We start from the raw sequence: 21,006 nt of genomic DNA on the forward strand, positions 1-21,006 counted from the left end.
TTGAAGTTTCTAGAGCAAAAAAGTTGGAACCGAAAAAAAAAAAAAGCAACAAAACAATGATTTCCATTGCAGAATATAAGACTCAGAATGAAAAATTGATGATTGGTAGAAGGATTTAAACAGGAAAAACATCTTTCACCCAATGTTAAATTAGAAGGTTGATTAACGTTTAACATTCTACAGTCAAAAGAAGTCTGGTAACCAAAAACAACAAAAGCTACAGAGTCTAAAATCTAACCTGACTACTACAAGTTCTCTTTTTCAGTAAATACATTGGTAAACTAAAGCTATCGTCACCGTGGAAGAGCGTAAACAGTTGCAGAAACAAAGATCGGGTGTCGAGACTACCAAAAGGTGATGGGAAGTAGGCATAATACAGCAGTCAGCAGACGGTTGTGATATATGCGCTGCATCGATCCATTGGTCTGTCCTAGTTAAAGCTTGCCATTTTCTTTCACCAAGTTATCGTGTTCGATACTTCTGTCCTCGGCCTGAACATTACACTTTGCACCATTTGTTGAAACATCTTGATTACCCTTACTTCTGTCCTCGGCCTGAACTAATGCACCATTTGTTGAAACATCTTGATTACCCTCAGCCTCGGCATCTGGTGCAGCGGCTACTGTTTCATTCTGATCACTCTGTTTCTCTTCCTCCACAACTCCGTTTGCTTGTTGGATGACAACAGTGCCAGGGTCGTTTTCTTTCTTGTCCAGAGAGTAATTTTCTTTCTTGTCGGGAGAGTCGTTTACTTGCTCGATCTCAGTTTGCGCTACTGCTTTTTCAATTTGGTTCACCTCACTAGCAACAGTTTCTTCAGTAGGTGTGACTATTTCTGCTACCTCATTTCCCTGCTTTTCAACTTCTTCCAGACCTTCAGTTTTCTCTTGAATGGTATCTTGACCGTTAGTTTTGCCACCATTCTTATATGTTTCATCGTTACCGACAGTTCCCAAGTTAACATCTAAATCTGAACTTTCCTTGAGATCTTGCTTTTCACCTTCTTTCACCTCAGGAACATTTTCCTCAGTAGCTGCCTTTGCTTCTGTTTGACCATTTTCAGTTTCACCAGCATCGCTGCCCATCTTATCTTTACTGCTTATTTCTGGATCAGCATCCACTTTTTCGATTCCCTTCTGTTCATCTTTCAGATTATCTCCATTTTCAGCCTGACGATCATTATAAACGTCTTTGTCTTCCTCAACAACAGGAATCTCCTCATTCCCCTCTGCATCTTTCATTTCAATTTCTTCAGGAACCTTTGGAGCTGCATCAGCTTCCTCCTTGTTATCCTTTTTAGAACCAGAAGATTTTCGGCTCCGTTTCCTTGGAGGCTCCTCTTTGGGCGGAGTTGCCTTGACCTTCTCGCTAATTCTTGCTGATCTTCTAGGTGTCTCGCCAGTGCTCCAATCAAACTCCGATACTGCAGGACTACCAGGATGGGATTTCAAGTACTGCTCCAGCAGTTTTCTGTTGCTGAATTCTTCACCAGTTGGAGCAATGAATACAATCTCGCTCTTTCTTGGTGTACCTGCCTTCTTTGGTATGAACTGAACAGGGAAAAGAACCGACAATTCGTTTTAGTAGAAATGCACAAAAGAACCTTACAAGACAGAAGTCATGTTATTAAAATCTTCCAAAGAAGAAGTTCCATTTACATCAAACATCGAGAGTTTGGCACAAAGAACACAACATACACAACACCCAAGCCACCTGAAAATGATCAGAGAAGGCATCAAATAACTGAGCTAATGCATCTCACTCAATTTGAGAAAAAGGAAAAAACATGGAAGAGATGGTGGGGGTGGACGGGGGCGATTTGCATTGCATAGACATCAGTCTTTACTGAGACACCTCGATACAACCGAAAAATCTTGGTAGATTTTGCTGCTTCAAAGAATCAGAAGTTATTTCTCAATCTCTAACTGAGAACTGAATTACAAAAGACTTTTCATATAACGTAAAAGAGATAACAAACTTCATAGTTCACACAATAATCAAAAAGCCACAAAACTCCTCAGCTGATTCAGAAAACACTTCAAAAATAGCCACAAGTTAGATTTAAAATGTTTAGGCCTCGGGTCATCCAATGGCAGATCAAAGGCCTTCATTTCGGTTTCTATTGCAGCCTTAAAGAGCAGACTGCTTTAGGCAGCAACAGTAACAGCAACTAGATCAAAACTGCTCCCAAGATCGGTCTCGCTCTCTCTCTAAAGTACACAAAATCCTACAGCATGAATATCAGAGACGTTTCGCACAGAACAACATAAGATCGTAACTCCGAGAACTTAACACTCTCTTAAGTTTTAACACTCTTTCTTCAGGTTTCATGTACATCAAGTTCCTTATTTTCAATCAGACAGGAGCTCTTTCATAGGTAGTCATGTCCTACACATAAGAATTTTCTACAACTTCATAGCAACTAATTTTTCTCTATCCGCCATCCAAAAAAATTCTCAGGGAAAAGATTTAGCAAATAAATGTCTAAAGTTTCAACAATTACACAAAAGTCAAATGACTATGCAACAAATTGAGAAAAAAGCGAGCTTTCAAAAGAATTCAGTCCTCTTCTATGTCGTTTCCCAGAGGGTAAAAACAATTTTCAGTAACCACAGACATGAAAAAGGGCCACAAACAAGGATTTAACGTTGTATTATAACCCTAACCATTCGGACAAGCTGAAACCTCCCACAATTTGCCAAACAAGCCCAAAACTAAAACAGAGTTCTAAAGCAGAAAAAACACAAACTTTACCACAAAAAGAGAACATTGAGATGAAATTCACAAGACCCAGAAGCAAAAATTGAAGCAGAAAGTGGAAAAAACTTGCTTTCTTGCCAAAGAAAAAAAAAGACCTAAATTGGGCAAATTTCTAAAAGTTTTAGAGAGAGAGAGAGAGGGAGACCAGTTTCTTCCAAGTAGGTGGTGCAGGAAGCTCCACAGAAATGAGTTCATCCATGGCTCCTCCTCCACTCTCAGTTTGAGCTTCGTTTTCCAGCACCATCACCTCCGCTTTGCTCTCCATCTTCCCACCAATCTCTCTTTCTCTCTCTAGAAAACTCTCTGTTTCTCTTTCTCTCTGGTTTTTTATTTGTTTAATTTTGTTGTGTGGCCAAAAAAGAAGACACAAACCGTTGAGAGAGACTCTGAGGTGTGCTTTTTTGGTGGTTACTCCTCCAAGCTCTCTCTCTCTCTCTCTCTCTCTCCCAAATCCACTGGGCGCTGCTAAAGTTACCCTCACAGCAATGGGAATCGAAACCCATCTGACACTTTGTCCAATCAGAAGCGGGGTGATCTTCCAATCCTAGATGATCATCCATCGTGTCAAGATCAGAGAAGCCAATTCAGGGACTTGAACTGTACTCGGCAATAGTGTAACTTTTCTTGCATAAAAATCCCAGCTTTCTCAACGCGGGTGAATTCGGAGAAAAGAAAAAAAATCCAAAGATTCCAAAATTCCAATTTTTTTTCTCTTTTTCTTTTTCTATATCCATAAAATTTTGAAATGGAAAGCAATTTTTGTTTTCCCGCACTTTGTTTTGGAGAATTGGAAAGGAGCGGTCGTGGCGGACGTGAAAAGCTTCGGATAACGTTACTTTTAAGGGAATTGAAATGTGGATTTCACGTCCGAATCTGACAGTGTTGTGTTGGCTTGGGCTTCAAGTTTTTTTTTTTTTTTTCTTTTTGCTTTTTCCTTTCTTGTCATTTTCCATGGATGGTATGATAGAGTTTTTTTCATTTTTAATTTTACAGTTACAGTTAGTTTGTTTCATTGGGTTTCTCCGTGACATTTGGATTAGAGATACTGTAACCTATGACCTATGTTTTGTTGTTTTATGAGTTTGACTTTTAACTTAGAAATCTTAAAATAATCAACAAATAAAAAAAACTCATCGTAGAGAAAATTGAGTATGTGTACATGACAATATAATTATAATTTGTTTTAATTACTATTTTAGTTTTTAAAAATGTGAACCTTTAACCAAGGGATAATGGTACTGATGTTCTCAAATTTAAAATCCACGTGGAAGTTAAATATTTGATTTAGCTGTATTGGAGTTTGAGCAGAGAGAAAAACAAATTGTGTAGAAAAGTCAATCAGCCCCTCTCTCTCTGGTTCTTTAGGGTGGACTGCGCCAATTGGACTTCTCGCTCTTCATGTTCTTGGATTGGACAAGGTCTTCTGTCTCCATGAATTTCTTTATTTGTTCGATGGCTCCTTTTAGGATAGTCTCAGACTTCTTCCCTAATGACTAAGTAAGGCGCTCGATCTCGGATATGAATGCGGAGCACGCTTTATCATTTGAGCAATGAGACACATTGACCTGCTGGATGAGAAACCTCTTAACGAATTCGTGCGGGGTTTCCTTCTCTTTCTAGTCAATAGAAAGTAAGTGAGTTGTTGAGTGCTTCTTCTCATGGTGTGCTCCGAACTAGGCAATAAAAGCTTTCTAGAGTTGCTTCCAGGATGTTATGGAGTAAGGTGAGAGCTGCTTGTACCAGTCCCTGGCTGCGCTTAGCATTGTGACAGAGAAAGCTCTACATTTCATTTTGTCTAAATAAACATGGAAATCCATGACAGATTTGTAGGTCTCAGTATGGTCTACTGGGCTAGTAGATTCTTCGTACTTGTCAAAGCTTGAGAACTTTCCCTCCGAGGGGGTTGGGGCGTCCAAGACTTCCTGAGTGAAAGGCGGCTCCTTAGGCTCGTCGTCTTTAGATGAAGGCTTAGCTCAAGCCTTCTTGATGTCGTCTTAATTAGAGCTCGCTTTTGAGCTCTTTTTTTTTAATTTTAATTGCTCTAGTTGGAGCAGTAGATCATCATTGTTTACTAACTCAAATCGGGCAGAGCTATCTGACTTCCCAACATGTTTAAGGTTTCTCGCAGGTCTTCATCTTTCTTCTGTGACGACTAAACTTAGAGGAATGAGCATAGATCCCCTTCAGCTTGGGGTTTGTCATTGCCTCCAAGCACCAACTTGGAGAATGGTAGGTTCAATGATTTCTTTACATGTAGTTCATTTGCCTTCCCCTTCCCCTTCCTAAGATTTTACGAGATCTTAATTAGGTTCTAGCAGCTCGAAAAGGGTAGTTTGGTAGTTTGTTGTCCTCCATCTGTGCCTACATCTGAGTGACCTAGGCATGTAGATCAGCTACTGGAGACTCGTCGACATGCATAGCTTGTGTTTTACGAGAGTCCACTCTAGTTCTAGGCTTTTTCCCTTTTGGAGGCTTTTCGTGCAAGAGCTTGCACCTCCTTTAGATCATTTGGATAGTTAGGTGGATTCAGAACTCCCATATTGTGGTTCCTTCAACCCTGAGAATCGCCTATCGTAGCTAACTTGATGTAGCGCTTACTTGTTTAAATGTTCTAACATACGACGGCTAAATATTCATGTTGAATTATACGATGTGAGATTCGTGCGCGAGCTGACTGGCGAGTTGGACAGGAAAACTTGCATGCAAAGAACAAACACTTTGACTCTCAAGTCCGTCCAAAGTTTGAATCTCTAGGTTACTTTCATATAGAATTGCATACTTGATTGAGTCGAGTGATGGCGTATTTATAGGGGTTAGGTGGGAATATTTCACTTACGACAACTATTAGGTTATGTTAATATATTTATTTTAAAATTTAAGAATTAATCTAACATTTATTTTATTATTTCATTTTTTTTGTACAACAAGTGGGGTGAAGGATTCGAATTCATTACCTTGATCAGAGATAATAGGTGTCAATTACGCTATGCTGAACTATGCTCATGTTGGCGTTCTCGCTTCAATTTTTCATTTACCATCATTAACTGAGTTAAATAAGTAAAATTTAAATTATATATTTAAACTTTAAAATAAAAAGTACAACCTAAACGTTATATTCTGTAATTAGGACTAATTTGAATATAAATAAATAAGATCCCTTTGAAATATAGAAATATTGGATACAAGTTATTAATTATATTTTCCTAAAAAAGGTAGTACTTTTTTATTATTATTGTTATTGTTAAAAAATAAAAACTTAGAAAATGTTTGCCACGTATAACTTCTTTTCCAAGAGTTACTGGTTTTGGAATTAGATCTATGCTGTTGTACCAAAATATCAATTTTAATTTTAATTTTAATTTTAATTTTTTTAATTATAAATGTGATAAAAAAAAATTAGTCTATTTTAATGAGTTTTACGTTATGTTTCTAAATTTTCATTTATAATTTTATGGAGTTACTACTCTTGAATCCGGTAACATACTTACTAGTCATCATCACTTCATAACTCAGGTGAATAAGATACTTATAAATATTTCTAATGTCGATGAATTCAATCTTCAACGGTAATTATTGAAAAAGAAAATAGCATTGTTGAATGATAAAATTTGGCCAATTATTAAGGTGTCACGTCATTATTTTAAAATTATATTCAGAACCAACCACAAATTTATACATGTACCGAATATTTATTTTAAAATCCACAAATAAAAATATGTCACATATTTTTCTTATAATCATTGGATGACATGGCTAATTATATCAGCCCAAATTGAACTCAAACTCATTAAGCTAGGAGAAAAATGGTACTCACCAAAACTCTATAAATACAGAGGTCACTCTCATTTGAGGCATTCAGATAGATCATATTCATCTGAGGATTCAAAAGCGTCCTCAAACATTTATAATATCTACCAGCATTTAGAATCATCCACAAACTATAAGTCGAAGACTTCATCGAGTTGCAAGCTGAAGATTTCATCAAACTATAAGTTGAAGAACATCAACGAGTTGAAAATCTTCAACAAGCTCAAAGTCGAACACTTCAAAGATTCTTTAATAAGCTAGAAGCTGAAGGCGCCAACTTTATTGATTCGAGAACAAACTCATCAGCTCTCAAATCAGAGTTTACATATGAAAGAAAGTATAAGAGGATCATACATTAGAGATTGTAGAACTACATATATAAATACAAATACAAATTCAATAATTCGAGGATCTCTTCACCATAAATTCCTCGCCAACAAGCATACTTATTAATTATACTAAAAAAGAACATATAAATTGACCTCAAGGGAAGGAGTAAGGCTCCTTAACTGTTGAGTAATGCGAATTACTAAAGTGTCACGTTATTATTTTAAAATTATATTTAGAATAAACCACAAATTTACACATGTACTCAAATAATTTTAAAATCACGAAATCAAATTATATCACATGTCTTTCTTATGATTGTCTAAAGAAATCCCCTCGCAACCCCTTTGTTGGTTGCTGTGGGCGGGGGCACACGCTGGCCTCCCGTGCGCACCATCGCGCGGATGGCTTAAATCCGAGTCCTCGGCGCCCAGAATAGGATCGAAATCCTATGATGTTATCCCATGCTAATATATACAGAGCGTAGGCTTGCTTTGAGCACTCTAATTTCTTCAAAGTAACAGCGCCGGAGGCACGACCCGCCCAGTTAAGGACAGGAGCGCATCGCCGGCAGAAGGGACGAGCCGGCCGAAGAGGGGAAAGGTTCCATGTGAACGGCACTTGCACATGGGTTAGTCGATCCTAAGAGACGGGGGAAGCCCGTCTGATAGCGGCGGAAGGATCATTGTCGATGCCTAAAACATCAAACGACCCGCGAACGCGTTTCACGAAACGTCCGTGCTCGTGTCGGGGGGGCCTTGATTTGGTGGGCTCTCGCCCCCATGCCGCCCTCCGGCGCGCACGGACCCAAACAAAACCCCGTCCCAGGTCGCGCCGGCTAACTAGATCAACCCATGTAGAGATTGGTTCAAACTCATTAGGCCCATGAGAAGAAATGACATATAAGAAACTCTATAAATGTGGAGGTCACTCTCAATGGAGGCATTGAGAGAGATTCATATTCAGAATCATAGGATTTATAATTATCTACCAACATTTAATGATCAGTAAGCTATATGTCGAAGGCTTCATCGAGTTGCAAACTAAAGATTTCTTCAAGCTGCAAGTCAAAAAATCTCATCAATGAACGGAAGATCTTCAAGAAGCTCAAAGTCGAACACTTCAAAGATTCTTCAATAAGCTTGAAGCTGAAGGCTCCAACTTCATAGATTCGAGAACAAACTTAGCAGCTTTCAAATCAAAGTTTGCATTTGAGAGAAAGCATAAGAAGATCATACATCAAATATTGTATACATAAATACAAATGCAAGTTCATTAATTTGAGAATCTCTTCACCATAAATTTCTCACAAACAAGCATCTTTATTAATTATACTTAGAAAAAAACAGACAAATTGACTTCAAAGAAAGGAGTAAGGTACCTTAACTACTTAACTATGCTAGCCAATTGTCTTGATCGTGGGATATCATTGATAAATAGGAATTCATGTTATCAAAGGATTTCCTGCAATTATTTCTAATGTGGAATGAGTCAATCATCCATGTTGGCAATTAAAATATACCATTCATGAACAAAGTAGAGTAGAGAGTATAAAATTGATTTGATAAGTTGGTTAGAAAAATAAAGCTACAATGCAAATATCAGTTTATTTCATTAATAACAAATTAACCAATGTTTATCCAAAATATCTCTATAGAATCACAATCTAAGGTCAACAGACGTAGTTAATATATGTGTAGTTAATACATATATTTTCTTAATTTAAGTACTAAATAAATAGAGCTATCAAAATTTAATATTAAATTTTATAATCTTCAACTTTATAATTTTATTTTTTTAAAATTCTTTCTATTTTTTCTCAACTTGAACATAGTTCAACTAATTAAAATATCAGAATTCGAATGCGACACCAAAATCTTTTAACCTTTTCAAGATGTTTTTTCTATTTTTTCCTTTTTCTAAAGGATGTTTGTTTAGTTATAATTTAAAAAAGATTGTGGAGTCCACGCACACCCACCATTAATTATTATTTTGTATCTTCAAATTTTAAAAAATGGTAGGACTTAGCACATCGTGGCATGTCATTAGCATTTAGCAACATTAATTGTTAACTAATAAACAATTAATGAAACATATCATAATTACTCGCTATCAAGCAATTTCTTGCTTAGTTAACCTTTGAAATCCGTCAATTTAGTTGACATTTCACACTAAATCCAATTTTAAATTTTAAAATACTGAGTGGATACAGTATTTAAAGTACTATAATTGAATTAATTCTAAAAGTCAAACAGGCATCAACAAGATTACCATAATATCTTACTAAATTTGCAAATATTATATGTTCTTATATTTTCCGTGCTCTATATCATTTATTATATTGTTTTACTTTTTTTTTTTTTTTTTGCATGTTTTAAAGAATTAGACGACGTGCAATCTCACTACCTAGCAACACAGAAGCAGCACCAACCATTTCTGCAATAAACATCTGAATTGAACTGAAAAATTATAAAAGAAAACTACTAATAATCATCTGAATTTGAAGTTTAAAATCAGAACTTATTTCTTATTTTCTTCTCTTCATCATTAACTTTCCCCAATTGGATGATGAAACTTCAAACAAATTCTTGATGGGTTTCCACAAAATCTCAAGTTTCTTCTTCTCCTTCTTCCTGATTTCTCAATCCCTCATCGTCGAATCCCAAAATATCGACAAGATCCTCCCAGGCTTCAAAGCTTCTGCATCAGAATTCAACCAAACAAACGGGAATTTTCTTCTGTCCAACAACTCTGTTTTCGCTCTCGGCTTCTACAGCGGCGCCGATGACAACGTTTTCTCACTCGGAATCACTCACATTTTCAGTTCAAAGGTAATCTGGACGGCCAACAGAGATTTCCCGGTGAACGATTCTGCACTCTTTGTATTTGATGAAACAGGGGTTGCTTATTTGGATGGTTCCGGCCGGAATCGGGCTCCGGTTTGGTCGACGGGGACGGCCGGAGACGGCGTCGTTTCGATGCAGCTGTTGGATTCCGGGAACTTGGTTTTGCAGAGTAACAATGGAAGTTTTATTTGGCAGAGCTTCCATTTTCCGACCGATACCCTTTTGCCCGGCCAGGTTTTTTGGGAAGGAATGAGGCTCAGAAGTTATCCAAACGACAATGATCTCTCGAATTTTTTGGAATTTAAACATGGCGATTTGGTTCTCTCCGCCGGTTACCGGAATCCCCAAATCTATTGGGCTCTGTCGAATGATAGCCGGAAAATTCCAAAGTCCGCCGCCGGTTCCGGTGGAGGTGGGTATGTTCTGTTTGCTATTTTGGAGTCGAATTCTTGGAATTTCTACGGCCAGAAAGGGGAATTGCTATGGGAATTCAGATTTTTCTGGCAATCGAATTGGAAAGACAGATGGGTCTCTGTTTTAAACACCGACGGATCGATTTCCTTTCACAATTTGGAGATGGGAAAATCAGCTCCGCCGGAGCCGATTCGAATTCCGGCGGGAAATTGCGGCGTTCCGGAGCCTTGTGATCCTCTTTTCATCTGCTACTTCGACAACCGCTGCCAATGCCCTTCGATTCTCAACGAGAAAATCAACTGCAAAATCCATTCGATCCCCTGTAATGGCAGCTCCACCGAGCTTCTGTATTTGGGGAAAGATCTTGATTACTTCGCTCTTCGCTTCTCAACTCCTTCATTCAACTCCGACTTGAACTCTTGCAAAGCGGCCTGCGCCGGTAATTGCTCTTGCCACGTTTTATTCTTCGAACCCATTTCGGGAAATTGCTTCCTCTTCGACCAAATCGGTAGTTTACAGCGGTCGGAGGAAAGCTCCGGCGGGTACATTTCGTATATGAAAACGAAGCTCCCCATTAATGGCGGCGACGCCGAGATGAGCCCAAGCCAGTACAGAAGAAGAAAACACATCGTGCTGATGAGCATTCTTCTCGCCGCAATGGCTCTGGCATTTATGGGCCTGTTCTGTTTTCGGTTCTACCGCCGGAAAATGAAGGAACTGCTAAGCTCCATCGAAGAAGCAACAGAGGAAGACAAATTCCTCGAGCAGATCTCCGGTGGGCCGATGCGGTTCAGTTTCCGGCAGCTCCGGCGAGCGACGAAGAATTTTTCGAGGAAAATCGGGCACGGGGGATTCGGGTCGGTTTATTTGGGGGAGGTTGGAGATGGGTCGAGAGTGGCGGTGAAGAAACTGGAGCGAATGGGGCAAGGGGCGAGGGAATTCAGAGCGGAGGTCAGTTTGATCGGCGGGATCCACCATGTGAATCTGGTGAAGCTCACAGGATTCTGCTCTGAAAGTCTCCATCGGCTTCTGGTGTACGAGTATATGAGCAACGGATCGTTGGATAAATGGATTTTCAATGGTGAAGAAGACGCTCCGTTTCTGGATTGGGACACCCGATTCAACATCGCATTGGGTAAACTCTTAACCAAATTCCTCACTTTCAATTTTGTGTTCTACTCCTAACTTGAACTTAGTAAGCTTAGGAAGTGGAATAGAGGGTGGTAAAAATAAAATTGCAGTCCTAGTTTCTGTAATTAAAGCTGGGGGAATCAATATTTTGATATGAACAAAATTGTTTGGGCCATTTCATCGAACAGGTATAGCAAGGGCAGTGGCGTACCTCCACGAAGAATGCGAATCAAAGATAATCCACTGCGACATAAAGCCAGAGAACGTCCTTCTGGACCAAAATTTCACACCCAAAGTCTCCGATTTCGGGATGGCCAAGTTAATGGACGCACAAAAGAGCTTCATCTGCACCCAGCTTCGCGGAACCAGAGGCTACGTCGCGCCGGAGTGGATCACCCACCTCGCAATCTCCGACAAGACCGACGTCTACAGCTACGGCGTCCTGCTTCTCGAGATCATCGCCGGGAGGAAGAGCTACCACGCCGACTCCGAACAGCCGCCGGAGAAGGCGCATCTGCCGTCCTACGCGATGAAGATGGTGGCGGAGCAGATGGGGCGTCGGGTTCTGGACCCGCGGCTGCAGGTGGAGGAGGCCGACCGGCGGGTGGAGGCGGCGGTGGAAGTGGCGGTGTGGTGCATTCAGGAGGAGGTCAGTCTCCGGCCGCCGATGAGGAAGGTGGTGCAGATGCTGGAGGGGGTTTCTCCGGTGCCCAAGCCGCCGATCTGGTCGGAGATGGGTTCGAGTTTTTCGTGGAGCAGTGGAGTGGGGGCAATGTTATTGGGATCCAATGGGTATTTTAGTGAAGTTCCGTTGTCCGATGTTCAATTATCCGGACCGAGATAAATAAAAAAATTATTGGAGAAGATTGTAACAAAATATACCATACTTTGGCATGAGAAGAATTACAAAATGTATTTTGAACTATGATTGCGAGGTATACAAATTTTGAATCTACATCCAACAATTAATACGATCCATAATTAAACTCAAATGATCAACATGTTAAGATATTTATTTTTCATTAAAAGGTAGTAAGTTTCCATCTACATTTATATATGCTATTTTATAAAAAAAAAACAAATTAATAGGACCACATTATAACATTTACATGAGTGATGTTTCTCATAAATGTTTTGGTTTAGGTCTAAAAATGAACTTTTATTTGTACAAACTTTGATTAGTCCAAAAAAGTAAAATGTATTATCTAACTTTATTATTTTACTTTCTTTCAAATTTTTAAAACGTATCACAAGTAGTTTATTGAAATTATATTTTTATACCGAACGAGGTTCTCTTCAAATAAAAGATGGTGAGCTTCCACTGAAATATTTGTTTTGTCTATTGGTCCTTTTTCACCTCTACTATCTAGTCAACTACTCTCTTTAGAACATGCTACCACTTTAATAGAAATTATTATAGGGAAAAAGAGAAGTTTCAGCAAAGCGAGAGAAGATTGGAGAAGAGAAAAGAGAAGGCACGAATCAGAAAGGGGGCCAATGATTGGTGACCCAAGTTGGCCTCCCGACCGACTAGTGGTTGGCGCCGAGCAAGTCTAGACCCCCCCGGTCGAGAACTCCAGAAGACCTAACTCTCGATCGTGTGCATGCCGGTCCGAACCCATCGCGTCCCGACTCTTGATCCGACGACAGCCCACGCTAGCCCAGATAGATTTCCTAGATGTATTAAGATTGGAGTAAGCCAGACCTAAAGGTATGCTCACAATACCCTACGCTTTATACTCAACTACTCTGATCCTAACTTAAGCATCGAAGCTCGTGTGACGAGAGCCACATCGATCTTAGTGTTACTTTATTTTGCAGGTCTCGTCGATCCTTTTATTCTCGAAGATTGGTGCAAATTAAGTGGAATCTCAAGAGGTCAAATTTTTGCATGAACAGAAGTGAACCATCAATTACATCATGGGATAACCATCAAAGATTTATATAGTCTCGTATTTTCAGCCTTCCTATCAAAGTATACTGTATACTTGATAAAGTTTTATTGTGAAAAACATTATTGAAATAATAAGAAGCTCTACGCTCTTCAATCAATATACAATGTTTCATCCACAATATAATGTGACTGTTATGTTAGTGAGATTCACCGACTTTTTATTTGATAGTCAAGATTTCGTTAACATAAGTTAGAGATATGGCTCAAATACCATTTGTTAAACTAAAAGTAGAATTCTCTAAAATTCCACCAATAATATGATATTGTACACCTTAAAATGCGTTTACATGATGTTGTTTTTAGTTTCAACTAAAAGATTTTATGTCAACATAGGATATCGTGGTTATCTAATATTTTCAAAGTTTTATCTAATATTAAACTAAGTTCTCAGACAGAATCACCAAGCTTCCCTTTAAATATTCCTCTGTTGGTCAACTCTAAACATTATTAATACAACCAACTCTTATCTAGATTGTTCAAAATTTTCAAATTATTAGATTTCTCAACCCCATATTTTAAAATAAGGAATTTTGCTCTATTCTACCATTGATTCACACATGTCATAAGCTAGGAAATTCAATCAAATGATGGTACATTTAACTTCAAAACAAAAGATAGAATATCAACAACTTTATCCAAACAATTCTTCATTCATTCCCATTCTAAAAATTATGAAAATGCTACAAGCCATACACTAATGATCCAGAAAGAACCAAAACTCGGAAAGAAAAAGAGATGGAAAACACAGTGCCAAAAGAAGCCAAATCTGGTTTTTAATTCTGTACACAAATCACCATCCCAGATCACAAGGAATCATAATCATCATCTCAAGGCTGATAAAGCTTATTCCCACATCTGCATTTCCAATGCAGAAGATAATAGCTATCATCTTTTTCTCTACGAGTCAGAGGTTCGAATCCCTTCCTCTCACGGTGCTCAGGCACCACCAGGGTCGCCGAGCAGGGCCTGCAATTCAAGCACTTCCCGATGCATTGCGGCGGCTTCGACCCCAGCACCGTCTTCTCCTGCAAGCTCCCGCCGCCACCGCCCGCCGCAAAAACTGAGATACGAAACATAGATACATGAGATGAAACAGGAAAAGGGTTGGTCTGTTTTTGGTGTGTGTTACCTGAGGGTGTGGGAAGAGGAATGGAGAGGGAGAAGATGAAGAGGGCTGTGATGGAGAGGTTCAGAAGGGTGGTGAGTGGGGAAGCCATTGGAGGAGGGAGAGAAGGTTGAATTTTGCAGATTTCAATGGGAGTTGTGAATTGTGAATTGTGATGTGTTTCCTTTACCAAAGACCAAGAAGTTGCTAATAGTTAGTTTCTTTTCTTTTCTTTTGATTTCTAAATATTGAAAACTATTTTAAATAATTGTTTTTAGATGATCCATGAAACTACATTACCCCATAATGTTATTTATTTTATTCCTAATTTAAGGGAGATATATTCCAAAATCTCATCAGAGTCTCTTCAGTACTGGCACCATAAATAGCAGGTTCTTTTTCCCTTTTAGAAAGTCTTGAGGAAAGGAAATTGAACAAAACAAAAAAAAAAATAAAAATAAAAAACAGGAAAATAAAATTGTTGAGAAAGAAATGGAAAAGGAGTTTATGTTATTTATGGTGTATACTAGAGAGATTCTTGGTTAGATTTTAGAAGGTTAGGGATAAAAATACTAATCAGAAAAACACTTAAATATTAGACCTCCGAATATATATTTAACATTTTATAATCTGGTTGATGACATGATGTGACACGTTTAGTAATCTCCAAGTTATTCCTTAACAAAGTTTAATATTTTAAAAATTTAAGTTCAACGATGACATGGTGATGTCCTATCCATTTAGATATGTTTGATATTTAGAGTTTGTAAGACTGCTACGTGAAGCTTAGATGATAAATAAAGAGTCTAACTTTACTCACATCTAATTATATTAATAGTATTAACTAGAAAACTAAAAGCATAATAAAAAATTTTTTTTAAGAGATGTAATTCAAATTTTGGGACTTTAAATATTTAAAATATAAAGATTAAATTCTTTGAACTTTTTTTCTTTTTAAATTTAAGAAGTACTAGAGAAAAGGAGGTGATTTTATGGGGGTCATTCACCAATGGGAGTGCTTTTCAACAGTATGGATAAACCCAAAGAAAGAATTGTTTGGTAATTTTTGGAAATTGGTGTTTTGACTGTTTTGCAAATGGTAATTGATTAAGAGGCTGATTTTGATGGTATTTAGGTGGGTGGGTCATTTGACTGTTCTGGCCCTGGGATTGCCAAAAATCATCCAAACCATCTCTCTTAAATTCTATTCCATTTATGGAGTACTTCATTATAGTCGTTATCGTCATATGTTATGTTGATGCACAATTATGACTAAGGTGATATGTCCATCTTATGTGCACTGCACCGACGCTCGAATATTCTTTCACAGCAAAACCATCCTTTCGTCGAATGTTAATGGATTTCCTGTTGGTTCGAATCTTCCCTAGGTCAGAACCGAGTTGAGTTCTACTTCCGAAGTCACATGTTTTTCGTTCTCGTCTTTGAGGACCACATGTTGCATTGAATTGTACCCTTAACATTTTGTATTGTATTTAACAGGCAATATTTGAAATATAGGTAGAAATGGAGAAGAGGGAAAATTGAAAAGGACACCAAAATCAAAGTGCAGATACATTGTAGAAACGCTGACAAAATGAAAAGCTTCTCATAAGCAGTGGTAGAAGTAGTTTAGGAAAAAGCAGATATCCAATCTAAGCTTCCATGAAAATTATTAAAAACATAAAGCTTTGATAAGTTGAGAGAATCAAATAAAGTGGGCATCATCAGTGACAAATAGTTCTAGATTTTTCAGTCTCTGTAAAGCAAACAGTGAAAAAAAGGATGATTGAGGACAGCTTTTCCACCCTTAATTCATTTTAAAAAAATATCACAACAAACAAAACAAAACAAAAACAAAAAAACAAACCAATCAAAAACTTTTATAAGTTCAAACTTTCATCTCTACCTCTTATAATTGAACTAGACATTAATAACTTTTCTTAAATGTAGGGTTTAATTCTCCACATCTACCTAAAAAAGATCGAGTTCAAAATGATTGAATAATTCGTGAACCCTAGTTTTTATGCCACGCCCAAGAAAAAATGTATCCTTCTAAGAAAAATATTAGCATAAACATTTTATTAGATTTAACAAAATTATAAGACACTATAATTAAAATTTGAAAATCATAGCGGAAAAAAAAAATCTAACTTAAGTGAATAGACTGCTAGTTTAATTTTATCTCAATTAGTTAAGAAACTTATCTCTGACGAAAATATCGTAAGTTTTGGATTATTCCCCACATATTGTTGTATTAAAAAGAAAACAATATCAATGAATAGAATGACAATTTAACCTAAAATTGATTGAAGTTTGACCATAAATAAGTGAGTATTAATCTTAGAGATTAGCAATTAATTATGTCTTGGAAGATGTTCAAGAGTGAAATGTTTGTTCTTGAATGTGCATAAAATTGTGTTTTACTAGATTCCTAGCTAAAAAATTACTTATGCCCACAATATTTCTTTAAGGAAAATACTTGTTTTTTTAGTATTCAAGAAAAATATTTAGGCGTTCACCGGTTAGTACCTATTTTGTGTTGAACACCGCTAAATTGTAGCTAGAAAAATAGCAGAGAAATACAAAAATAAAGGTTTTTTTTTAATGAACTATCCATTTTTCAATGCTCTTAGTATAGAGTGGATGCTAACTCACTTAAATATCATTGTTTCATCGCTATACATTATATATTCTTGCTTTAAAAAAAACTATAGATTTAAAAATATTAACACATAACATTATAAGTCTCGTACACTATATATATCTCATAGTCCATATGTACTTAATAATAAAATCCCGATTTAAGTAATATAAATATAGTAATAAAGGAGAAAACACGTCAATCATTGATTACTATAACAATGGATATTACGATGGACTACATTCACAATTTACTTTTTAAGTTAAAAAAGTTGCAATCTAGTATTTAAACTTTAATATATAACAATTTAATCTAATTTAAAATTTGTAACTAACGATTTAGTTTATAAATTTTAGTACGTCACGATATATAGTTCTCTTAATTTAAAATTTATAATAATTTGGTTCATATCGTGAAAAATAATATTAATTTAACCACTAAATGTATTTTTAAATTTTGATTGGATTTTTCACAACGAAACTAAATAAATTATTGTAAATATTAGTAAACTATACGTTGTTGCATAATTGTTGATATGCATTTCTTACTAGAGTAACATGTCAATAACGATCCTATGCGGAGCTAAGCACCTACAAACAGAAATTTACTCCGATATTGTATTTTCGACCACGTAAACTATAAAACTTAATGTTAGAATTAAGTTCCAACTATTGTCACTATTGTCGAGGTGATCTGATCGTCTGATTTAATGGACCCTGCACTAACGATAATAAAAAAAAACGGGTTTTTAGAATCGAAAAGTCGACCAAGCTTTCAACTTTGTTGCCAAAAAATGAAAAGAGAGAGGGAGAAAAAAAAAATTAACATATTTATTTTCCATTAGAAGCAAAACAAAGAAGGCATCACATCTGATCCACACACCACATGATTCCCTCGCCCTGACACCACCTGGTTAAAATCGACGGTCCTCCTTCGAAGTCAACGCGCTCTGGTCGTGTGATCAGACGGCATCGGACGGTCTGCTGTAAGGTGTACGGTAACAAAAGTTGGGGTTGACAAGACCACTGCGTAGCACGCTTTGCTGGGGTTGTGTACCCACTTCTTCCATTTTATTCTGACACGTGGCTTCTATTTACTGGTCTTTTCCCCATATGGTTCCTTACGTTATTGCCTCTCTACAACAACTCAATGAAATATGAGGCGATTTGATGGTATTAATTAATAATAAGTTTAAATCGTTAACAACTACTAACTTCATCAATCAATAATTAAGTCCAGTTTTGTTTTTGATTTCATATTCCCTAAGTCAGTATCTAAACGTTGTTTTCTGTGGAAATTCTTGTTTTCAAATGCATAATTATATTATATTTATATAATATTGTAAAATACTTGCCTCCTTCTCATTCAAAAAGAACATTTGACAATTAAAATAGAGAAATGCAAAAATATAAACTTTTTTCAATTTCTCAAGAAATAATGAGTTGTCAAACATCTAGTCCTCCTCATCGTTGAGAAGAAAACAAGTATTTACTAAATACTAATTCTATCCAAATTTATAATGTTTAGGTTAACAAATTAATTAATAATATTTTAAATTAAACTAAATTTTTTAGTAGCTAACCAATCCTTTATGATTATTCAAAAATTAAAATATTTATATAATCTTGTAAAATATAATTCTATCGAAATTTATAACATTTATCTTAATAAATTAATTAATAATATTTTAGACTAAATTAAATATTTAGTAGATAAACAACCGTTTATGATTATTTTTTTAATTTAGATTTAATTTTCATGTCGGTGAAAACATAGAATCAGGGTTCAAAATGTCGAGAGACATGTCGACATGTCGTTGGACATGGTCGACATGTCCACGTATCGAGCATGTCAACATCGACATAGGGGGGAAAAGTCGACTTTTCCCATGTCGTGGACATGTCAAAATGTCTATGTTTTTTTTTCCTTTTCTTCTTCAAGGTTATTTTATGTTCATAATCTTCTTACTATGCCACTATAGTCTATAATTTCTCACCACCTCGATGATTGTAATCTTAGTCTGTTCAATGAAACATTCGAATTTTAATACTGTATAAAGTATAAATAATAAGATTTGGAATTTACTTTATTGATAATCTCTAATCCAATCTAGTCCTTACTTACACAATTAAACAATACATGTAAATACTGACATATATAAATATTGAAATAATCTTAGAATTTTTTAAAAATAAAATATTATTATATACAAATAGTGGTGAAACATGGGGTAGAATAGATAACTTAAAAGATGATCGTGGAGGGTCTAGTTCACTATCTTGATAATTTTAATATAAATTACAATAATTCTCCCAAGGTATATAAATTACAATAGTTAAGTAAAAAGTAAACATACACGAGTTAATTAGAATTTAGAAAGACACGAGTTAATTAGAATTTAGAAATATGTTTGAAAATCAAGTTGGTAATTATCTCATTTCCAAATGAATCCTATTATGAAGAACAATAAAGAAGTAGTCAAAAGTTTACCATTAAAGTTTACTTTACATATTCAAATAATTTTCATCAGACATCAAAATAGTCATATTCTTTATTTTTAATGGTTAAAATGATCCATTATAAACTATTTTTTAAAATGATCCATTATAAACTAATTAAACTACCATTCAAGTTTTCTCTGCTAATTCAATAAATTTCTATCAATTTCCACCATTTTCGTTAATTTCCACAATTTCCATTATTTTTCTTAAAATATTAATCAACATCGACATGTATATATTCAAGTTTTCTGTGCTAATTCAATAAATTTCTATCAATTTCCACCATTTTCGTTAATTTCCACAATTTCCATTATTTTTCTTAAAATATTAATCAACATCGACATGTATATATTTACATCAACATCGGCATTTCTATGCCGACTCTACTCTGATTAGACCACACTAACAAACTCAACCATGACTCTACTCTGATTAGACCACACTAACAAACTCAACCATGAAGAGCTTTGCTTTGGATCTTTCTCCGGTTGAACTCCGATCTGATCTGCAATTGCTGTACTAAAAAAGGAAAAAAAAAAAACTCCAAAGTAAATCATAGCATTTATTTTTCCAAAATTTGAGAGACCAAATATTACAAAACTCAGCAACACAATTCAGAGAACAGTGACTTCCTTGACATCCTTTTGGGGCCTCTCACCCCTGGGAATGGTAATCGTCAAAACCCCATCCTTCAGCTCCGCCTTAATCCCCTCCACCTCCGCATCCTCCGGCAGCATCACGCTCGTATCGTAATAACCATAACTCGCCGCCGCCACCCACCCGCCGCCTTCTTCTTCCTTCTCCTCCTCCTCCTCCTCCTTGTGCTCTCCTCTGACCCTCACAACCCGGCCCTCCACCGTCACCTTCACATCTTCCTTCGCCATCCCGGGCATCTCCAGCCGCAGTTTGTAGCACTCTTCCTGCTCTTTCACACGCCCTCCCAAGCTCAGGCTCTTCAGCACTCTGTTTATGCTCTCCGCCGCTTGCATCAGGGAACTCCCTAGACCCCCGTTGTTCCTCCATACCCATTTCTTGCCATGCCTCCTCTCTGGGAGCATGTTGGGGTCTTGGCCTTCATTGACGGCGACCTCCTTATCCTTTGGGTTGCCGTCTGAGCTCTGACCAGACAGCCTTCTCAGGGGCTCAGCCCCCCACCGTGGCCTCTGCAGCAGAGCATCAGCAAAAGAGGAAACAGCGGCCCTTTTTTGGTGTAAATTCTTCAGAGCCAAACGAGGGAAGGCCATAGGAAAACGTGGGGTTCTTTTTAGTGTTTTGGTAAGTAAAGAATATGATGATGAGATACTGATATAAAGAGAGGAGCGGTGGTGGGTGTGTGAGAATCCAGAAGGGTCTCGTTGAAGTTCTGGGAGGTGGTACTCCATGGTGGAAACAAGTGTCAGTGACCTTTTCGTTGTTTCTCAATTATTTTCTGTTTTTCAAATTTCTTTTTTATCTTGGACTAAATTACAGTTTTTAGTCCTAATAATCCAAACTTTATATTAAACCCAATCACTAATAAA

The 21,006-nt window shown here is 36.8% G+C and overlaps 4 protein-coding genes across 5 annotated transcripts; 1 reads left to right on the forward strand and 3 right to left on the reverse strand.

Moving 5' to 3' along the window:
* Positions 1-114: 114 nt before the first annotated feature.
* LOC111021089 (uncharacterized) lies at positions 115-3,160 on the reverse strand. Of its 2 annotated transcripts, XM_022297938.2 has the most exons (3): positions 2,906-3,133; positions 1,659-1,713; positions 115-1,550 (listed from the first exon to the last, which is right to left on the reverse strand). In XM_022297938.2, exons 1-3 carry the CDS (start codon positions 2,953-2,955, stop codon positions 435-437), a joined length of 1,221 nt encoding a protein of 406 aa, XP_022153630.1. In that variant the 5' UTR covers positions 2,956-3,133; the 3' UTR covers positions 115-434. The 2 variants fall into 2 exon arrangements, with proteins under 2 accessions (XP_022153630.1, XP_022153629.1); XM_022297937.2 differs by lacking the exon at positions 1,659-1,713 and having other exon boundaries at positions 2,906-3,160.
* A 5,292-nt stretch (positions 3,161-8,452) lies between these two features.
* LOC111021045 (G-type lectin S-receptor-like serine/threonine-protein kinase SD2-5) lies at positions 8,453-12,215 on the forward strand. The gene is made up of 2 exons (XM_022297881.2): positions 8,453-11,289; positions 11,474-12,215. Exons 1-2 carry the CDS (start codon positions 9,486-9,488, stop codon positions 12,127-12,129), a joined length of 2,460 nt encoding a protein of 819 aa, XP_022153573.2. The 5' UTR covers positions 8,453-9,485; the 3' UTR covers positions 12,130-12,215.
* Positions 12,216-13,901: 1,686 nt separating this feature from the next.
* LOC111021046 (EPIDERMAL PATTERNING FACTOR-like protein) lies at positions 13,902-14,556 on the reverse strand. The gene has a single exon (XM_088128148.1). It carries the CDS (start codon positions 14,454-14,456, stop codon positions 14,067-14,069), a length of 390 nt encoding a protein of 129 aa, XP_087984274.1. The 5' UTR covers positions 14,457-14,556; the 3' UTR covers positions 13,902-14,066.
* Positions 14,557-19,771: 5,215 nt separating this feature from the next.
* LOC111021079 (HSP20-like chaperones superfamily protein) lies at positions 19,772-20,935 on the reverse strand. The gene has a single exon (XM_022297923.2). It carries the CDS (start codon positions 20,866-20,868, stop codon positions 20,101-20,103), a length of 768 nt encoding a protein of 255 aa, XP_022153615.1. The 5' UTR covers positions 20,869-20,935; the 3' UTR covers positions 19,772-20,100.
* Between the last annotated feature and the right edge of the window lie 71 nt (positions 20,936-21,006).

This window comes from Momordica charantia (assembly GCF_013281855.1).
Source record: "Momordica charantia cultivar OHB3-1 chromosome 8 unlocalized genomic scaffold, Mcharantia_2.0 BLBB01000008.1, whole genome shotgun sequence".
Classification (NCBI taxonomy): domain Eukaryota; kingdom Viridiplantae; phylum Streptophyta; class Magnoliopsida; order Cucurbitales; family Cucurbitaceae; genus Momordica; species Momordica charantia.

What these genes read in the sequence shown, in the direction of transcription:
- LOC111021089 (XM_022297937.2), bottom strand. Translation starts at nt 3,025, where the DNA reads ATGGAGAGCAAAGCGGAGGTGATGGTGCTGGAAAACGAAGCTCAAACT. An exon ending in CACCTACTTGGAAGAAACTG is followed by an intron (nt 1,551 to 2,905) that starts GTCTCCCTCTCT and finishes TTCCCTGTTCAG; the next exon opens with TTCATACCAAAGAAGGCAGG.
- LOC111021045 (XM_022297881.2), top strand. Translation starts at nt 9,486, where the DNA reads ATGGGTTTCCACAAAATCTCAAGTTTCTTCTTCTCCTTCTTCCTGATT. An exon ending in CCGATTCAACATCGCATTGG is followed by an intron (nt 11,290 to 11,473) that starts GTAAACTCTTAA and finishes TTCATCGAACAG; the next exon opens with GTATAGCAAGGGCAGTGGCG.
- LOC111021046 (XM_088128148.1), bottom strand. Translation starts at nt 14,456, where the DNA reads ATGGCTTCCCCACTCACCACCCTTCTGAACCTCTCCATCACAGCCCTC.
- LOC111021079 (XM_022297923.2), bottom strand. Translation starts at nt 20,868, where the DNA reads ATGGAGTACCACCTCCCAGAACTTCAACGAGACCCTTCTGGATTCTCA.